The sequence below is a fragment of the Entamoeba dispar genome, genomic scaffold, assembly GCF_000209125.1.
Source record: "Entamoeba dispar SAW760 scf_1105229462947 genomic scaffold, whole genome shotgun sequence".
Taxonomy (NCBI): Eukaryota; Evosea; order Mastigamoebida; family Endamoebidae; genus Entamoeba; species Entamoeba dispar.
This window is the reverse complement of record NW_001855447.1, coordinates 1,420-8,278: the sequence shown is the minus strand read 5'-3', so window position 1 is coordinate 8,278 and position 6,859 is coordinate 1,420. Positions and strand designations below refer to the sequence as shown.

General features: G+C 22.3%; 2 protein-coding genes across 2 annotated transcripts, besides 21 other annotated features; both read right to left on the bottom strand.

Annotated features, from left to right (window-relative positions):
• Position 1: 1 nt before the first annotated feature.
• Positions 2 to 216: a repeat region.
• EDI_099140 (syntaxin, putative) lies at positions 125 to 1,078 on the bottom strand (the record flags this gene model as incomplete). The annotated part of the gene is made up of 2 exons (XM_001740442.1): positions 125 to 834; positions 886 to 1,078. The coding sequence occupies 2 exons, from the start codon at positions 1,076 to 1,078 to the stop codon at positions 125 to 127; spliced, it is 903 nt and encodes a 300-aa protein (XP_001740494.1).
• Positions 692 to 739: a microsatellite.
• Positions 1,079 to 1,093: 15 nt separating the features above from the next.
• Positions 1,094 to 1,148: a microsatellite.
• Positions 1,149 to 1,173: a sequence feature (AT_rich).
• A 364-nt stretch (positions 1,174 to 1,537) lies between these two features.
• Positions 1,538 to 1,585: a microsatellite.
• A 128-nt stretch (positions 1,586 to 1,713) lies between these two features.
• Positions 1,714 to 1,803: a sequence feature (AT_rich).
• Positions 1,804 to 2,040: 237 nt separating this feature from the next.
• Positions 2,041 to 2,077: a sequence feature (AT_rich).
• Positions 2,078 to 2,761: 684 nt separating this feature from the next.
• Positions 2,762 to 2,806: a sequence feature (AT_rich).
• A 39-nt stretch (positions 2,807 to 2,845) lies between these two features.
• Positions 2,846 to 2,939: a sequence feature (AT_rich).
• Positions 2,926 to 4,254, bottom strand: EDI_099130 (uncharacterized protein; the record flags this gene model as incomplete). Its single annotated transcript, XM_001740441.1, has 1 exon — positions 2,926 to 4,254. The coding sequence occupies one exon, from the start codon at positions 4,252 to 4,254 to the stop codon at positions 2,926 to 2,928; it is 1,329 nt and encodes a 442-aa protein (XP_001740493.1).
• Positions 3,443 to 3,557: a microsatellite.
• Positions 3,516 to 3,557: a microsatellite.
• Positions 3,675 to 3,747: a microsatellite.
• Positions 4,133 to 4,239: a microsatellite.
• Positions 4,255 to 4,526: 272 nt separating the features above from the next.
• Positions 4,527 to 4,625: a microsatellite.
• A 45-nt stretch (positions 4,626 to 4,670) lies between these two features.
• Positions 4,671 to 4,702: a sequence feature (AT_rich).
• A 289-nt stretch (positions 4,703 to 4,991) lies between these two features.
• Positions 4,992 to 5,313: a repeat region.
• Positions 5,256 to 5,480: a repeat region.
• Positions 5,429 to 5,622: a repeat region.
• A 3-nt stretch (positions 5,623 to 5,625) lies between these two features.
• Positions 5,626 to 5,768: a repeat region.
• A 933-nt stretch (positions 5,769 to 6,701) lies between these two features.
• Positions 6,702 to 6,850: a microsatellite.
• Positions 6,756 to 6,859: a microsatellite.

Here is a 6,859-nt window from a genome sequence, read left to right as displayed (position 1 = left end):
CACTAAAGTTATAGAAATAAAATAAGAAATCAACTTAAAGAAGAAGAAATAAAAAGATTAATACATGAATTATTCTTACTTTTACATAAACAAGAGAAGAAAAGAAGAGAATAAAGAAATAAAGTTAAAGGAAGAAGACTAAAAAGACTAAAGCAAAGAAAAGAATGATAAGGAGAGATTTAATGATCAATCCACGATTTGATGAGATTGAGTGAAGTGCATCTTGTAATTGAGAATGACCTTGTTCAACATTAAAAACAGCTTCTTCAGTGTTTTCATCAATTCTTCGAACCATTTCTTCTTGTGTTGATACAAGAAATGTGATGTGATTATACAAACCTAGTAATTCATTTAACATGTGTTCAATGTTTTGGACTCCTTGAACTCGTTGTTCTAAATGTTCATTAGTAAGAAGAACTGATGTTGATTGTGGAATATCAACTTCAGTACTATCAGGAGGAATTGAGTCATCTTCATTAAATGAGAATTGATTTAAATTTCTTTGATAAACTTGGTTAGAAGTAGATGTTTGTTGTGTTGAATATTTGTGTTTTTTCTTTTCTTGTTCTTTAATACTTTCTGCTCTAATTTGTAAAACGTCAGTAAATGACTTTGTTGTATTTTTAACAAGATAGTTCAGATGTTTACATACAATTTCTCGATGATTTTCATTTTGTCCTGTAATTTTATATTTCTTTTCAATTTCTTTACGTTTTTCTTCTATTTTTTTCATTTCTTTATTAACTTCTTGTAGATTTGTATGAATCTCATTTGTTAGTCGTTGAATTTGAGGTGCTGTTTGTTGTTCTTCAAATAGTGATTTTGATTTTGCAACTAGACCTTTGTTAATCTTTTTATTATTCTTTTCTTCTTAAAAAAACAAACGTTCTGTTAATTTTGCTAATTTTCCTGAAATTTTATTGATGTTTTTGAAAAGTTCTGTTGTATTTTTGTTGAAGACTTTGATGTCATTTAACATTTCTTGTTTGCTCTGAGGGATTGAAACAGTTTCTTGTGTTTCTTCTGTCCCTTTCATTCTAATATACTTCTTGAATTCATTTGTACGGTCAAATGTCATTTGTTTTCTTTAAGATTTTTTGTTTTTTTTTTGTTTTTTTTTTTGTTTTTTTTTTGTTTTTTTTTGTTTTATAAAAAATTTTAAAAATAAAATATCAAAACTCTTTCAATACTCATCTATTTCATTTTTGTACTTATCCCAGAGATAACTAATTTCATTTTATCTCATATTGTATCTAATGTTTTTTTTCATAAAGAATGATAGTTATCTTTGTTATTTAGAAGATTTGTAAATTAAATAACAAAGAAAGAAAATGAAGTTTAAATCATATAATAATCTGATTGATAATCATTCTGTTACTTATGTTTTGAAAAAATAAAGTAATGATAAATCAAATAATGAATTTAAACAAGAAAATAACAAGAATATATAATTATTAACAAATATCAGTTATAAACATGAGTGTAACAAAGATATTAATCACAAGAAACTATTGAATTATTAAATGATAATTTAATGAATAATAATCATAGAATTAATGATAAGAACAATAATAACAAAAATAATTGAGAAAATAAAAAGAATAAAAGAAGATAAATCAAATATAAATTATATTTGATGATTGGTTTTTGATTTATTCAATAACTTTTCTCAAATGATATTTTCAAAGAATAATAATAATGAGTTATAACATCAATATTTATTATTTTCTTTTATTTATTTTAATTGTTTTGATATCATTTGTTTTAATAATGTATTATTATAATGTTATTATTGATTTATATCTTGAAGAATATGATTAGAAATACTAATAAAAACTTCTTTCATGATTTTATATATATTTTCAAGTATTATTTCTTATGTTGAATCACAACTAAATCTATCAAAATAACATCATTTAACAATTTGTGTGTTTTTAAATAAAATGATTATTTACTATTATTATGTATCTATAAAATACAGTTGTATAAAATTGTTTTCATAATCATTTATTATGTTCATAGAATTAAATTGAGTATATGATAATTAAATTATAAAATAAAAATTGATTATTTAATTCATCTTAAGAGTTTGTTTCTAGTGTTGTTTATCAGTTATTCTTCACTTTATTTATTAAGTAACTTAGATATTCTTATCAATATATTTTCAATAATTAATACTCAATAATATTATAAAATCAATTTCCTATCATGAATAAACAAACTGTTTTAATCATTTTATTGTGATAATCTTATTTTAATAACTTATAAATCATTGATAAAAAGTACTATTATAAAGAGAATTAGTGATAAATTAATTAATGAATATTATAATAGAATTCAGTGTCTATGATTGAACATATTCATATATTAACTATTTACTCAAAATGTTCTGTTTATTCAATATTAAATATTCAAAATAAATAGTTTAATAATCAAAAGAATTATTGACATTATGGTAGTGTTTTTATTCATCAAGTTTGATATGAATTTATTTACGATATTTTTGTAAAATTAACAAAAATATTTCTCATGAATCATTTCAATTATATTATTGTATTTACTGTTCTTTTGTGTTTGATAGTATTTGTGATGATAAGAAAGATGAACAAGAAGATGGATTAATTGTACATGTAAGGAAAAAAATCATTAAGAATTGTTTGCAAGTATTCTAATAAAACAATAAACATCAAACAAATAGTTTCAAAGAAGAATTATAAAAAGATTGAAGTTAATAAAGATAAAGAATGAATCTATTCAAATGATAATAAATATAAAATAAAATCATAAATGAATAAAATCATAAAAAGTCTTAAAAATGGTTTTGAATTTAGAGTTAAGGAGAATGATAATATTTAAAATAATGTTTTTAAGGATTATGTTAAAATAAAATAGAAAGAAATATCAAATATAAAAGTAAATCAATATTCAAATATAATTTTGGTATCCTATTCTAGAAAATGTTGATGGATTATAAATTTCATCTTTCGTTCTTTTGATTAAATTATTTGAATTTTCATTTATTTCTCTTACAATCCATTTAAAATCTTCAAAATCATTAAATTCATAAATAATTTGATTTTGTTGATTTCTTATTTGTTCAATATCATCTATTTTATTTTGAATATTATCATTTTCATATCTTATTTCATGTTCAGATGATTCAATAAATTTATTTTGATATTGATTTTCTTCAACTCTAGGATTTATTGATATAATTTGATACCAATTATTCCCATTATTTAAACTAGGTTGTCCATCACTTTCAAAATAACTATTTTTATGAATAACAACACTTCCTAAATTTTCTTGAAATGGAATATTTTTTGTTTTACTTTCTTTTCCAAATTCAATCCAAATCATACCTTTTGGATATGGATTTGGTTTTTGATATCTCTCAATAACCATATCTTCATTAAAAAAATCTCCTTCTTCTAAATCAACATCTTTTCTAGCTCCTATTTCTTGTCTTTTCTTTTTATGTTTTATTTCATCTAAACTAACTATAATATTTCCCATTTTTTTATTGTCTTTTATTTCTCTTTTTCTTTCTTTTTTTTCAAAATCAACTATATCATCATCATCATCTGAATATACAAGTCTTTTTTTCCCTTTCTTTTTTTTCTTATCTTCTTCTTCTGGTGCTTTAAAAATACTTCCTTCTTCAATTATTTCTGTTTTTTTTTCTTTTTTTTCTTCTTTTTTCTTTTTTCTCTCTTCTTCTCTTTTCTTTTTTTCTTCTTCTTTCTTAAGTTCTTCTCCAATAATTGGTTTTGTAAGTTGTTCAATAAAATATTCTTCTTCTTCTTTAACTTTCATATTTTTCATTTCTCTTGCTACTTCTCTAAGTCTTTCTTTGTTTTCTTTCTTAAATTCTTGTCCAATTACTCTTACAATACCTTCAATACTTTCTCCTTTTTCTGTTGCTTCTTTCATCCATCCAACTAAAATTTTAATGATTCGACATTTGTCATATAAACACATCTTTTTTTTCTTAAACACTTCATTCCCTCTTAAATTATTTATTACTCCTTCCCTTTCTTCTTTTTCTGTACATTCCTGAAGATATTTAATTAAGTAATCCCCTTCAATTTCTCCTTCATTAATCAATTCAACAACTTTACCAACTCCTTGACTTATCTCTTCCATTCTTTTCTTCTTTTCTTTTTTGTTTTTCTTTTTATTTTTCCCCTTTATAATTCTATTGTTTCTCTTTCTTCCTCTCCTTTCTCTTTCCTCCCTACACAATCCCATCATTCTTTCTTTCTGAATTCTACACAATGTCCATGATTGTCAAATCACAACAAACACCCATGATCATCAATGAAACACTTGGAATGGTGATTTGTGAGAAATAACATTAGACAATCATCAACGTTAAGTTGTGAATGAATGTTATGGAGATTTTAAATTGAAATCTAAAGATTGATTGAAACAATGAAGTACAAGAGAAAAAATTACAAAAAGTAAGGATGGTATAGATAGAATAACTAACACCCACACAACGAACAAGACATTTTCATAGCAGAAAAGACAAAAGAGAAACAGAAACAAAAATATAATACATAAAAGAAGATAAAGAAATATTCAAAATCAGAAATGAAATGAATTAATAAATACACAAATAATCAATATTAATTAAATAGCAAGTTATAAGTAATAAAGGGAAAAGGAAATAATAATTTCAATAAATTTAATATATTTACAAAGAAATTTACAACAAAACCAAATTAAATTTATATTCAATAACTGAAGGTATTATTAATACGTTTTATTTGTTGTTTCTATATCATTTATTGATTTTTTATGTCTTTACAAATGGTTATTCAGTGTTAGAAAATAGTATGTTCTGATAGTAAAAAGAACAGATAGAAAGAGCCATGAGACATAACAAATGTGTCATTGATAATAAATGAAACATCATTGTTGAGAGGAAAATTTTATATTTTAATGTCATTCATCATAATGTTTCAGAATTTTTAAATGAAAAAACAAAAAAAAAGACAATTAATAGATATACTACAATTGATTTTCTTCATATTGAGAAGTGATTATTTCAGTGAATTTAATATGTTCTACTTCTATCACTGTTTATTTCTAACATACTCAATTAGGATATTCTTCTTCTAATACATTGTTAGAGTTGAATGTATATGTCATTAGATATTTCATTGTTTCAATGGTGATTGTTTGTAATATCTTATTGAAATAATATAATCTAATAAACGTAATATTCTACTGATTTATTTTGTATTAATTTATTGTTAATATTACAGTTTATTTCTACATATATTAATTCTCTATTTTGTCTTAATTCACTGTATTTCTTTTATTACAAATTCAAATACTTTGTTTACATCATATTTTCATTTATTTGTTACTTTCATTCATTGAAATTAATATTACAAATTACTTTCTTCTTTCTTTTATATTCAATTTGATTCTCTTTTATTATTTCTATCATTTCATTTATTTCTTATTTGTTTTTGTTGACTATTTTGATATTGTTTATATCTTCTTTGTTCTTTATTATGTGAATTATTTCTATGATAATACTGATTGTTTCTATTTGATTTATTGATAAAATACATATGATGATGAAAATGAATGAAGTGATGAATGAAAATATAATGAATATGATGATAATTAATGTATTTCTTATTACAATTAATATTTACTTTCACTCATTCTTCTATCATTTATATTTGTTGGTTATATTGATTTCTCATTCTTTTGTTATAGTTGTTTAATATTCTATGATGTTTTATGCATCACTTTTCATTAAATTTAGTTATAGTTTTTTGAGTTACACTCAACTTCAACATTCATCTGAATTCTCAAATGTATTTCTTTTAATCAAATGAGCCATGTTCTAACTCTGCTGTTGAATAAACAAAACAATAATATTCAAATGATTTTTGGAATATTAGAAAAATAAAAAATAGACTAAAAAAGAAATATCTAGTTCATGGAGTTGAAGTGCAACTGTGTTACTATATGAAATAATCGTGTTGAAAAATGATCTTATTGCAATTTACAATGGTGAGATTCCTCAAGGAGAGAATACAACATTGAACGATATGGATAGAATGATCTATGTCATTATTGATGGTATTAATATAATACTTTGTATGATTTCTACTGAGGAATATGAAGAATTTATCAGATAAGATCATTGTCATATCCAGATACTGATGTTTTTATTGTTTTGTTTTCTATTATTGACTCAGATTCATATAATCATGTGGAAACAATATGGAAACATGATATTGAATGTTATTGTCAAGATGCACCTATCATTCTTGTTGGTAGTTGTACTGAAGTAACAAAAAACCCTGAAAAAATTAACGGTTTGGCTGAACAAGGAATTACTTTAAAATCAGATGAACAAGGAGAGGTGATAGATAAAAGAATTAGTGCAGTTGAGTACATTGAGTGGTGTAATTCAGAGAAAGATGACGTTGATTTTATTGTTGAAGAGACACTGTGAACTTATTTAAAAGTTGAACAAAAGAAAAAAATAAAGACAAAGGATGTAATTTATCTTAAAACCTAATTATTTATTTTAACATTTATAACAATGATTAAATACAAACATATTCACAAATGATAATCATTTTATTTGAAATTCTTTACATTTTTATTTATGATTTTATTTGTAATGTGTTATCAGAATTCAATAAAATCATTTATAATTAATTTACATTATAAATATCATTGTATTGTTATAATTTAATGATTGATGAATTATTATTGAATATTCATTATTATATTATGTTATTTTATTATTTATTTGTTTGGTTATTTGAATGTATTGATTTTATTATTCATTAATTTGATATGTTATTTTATTTATTCTTTT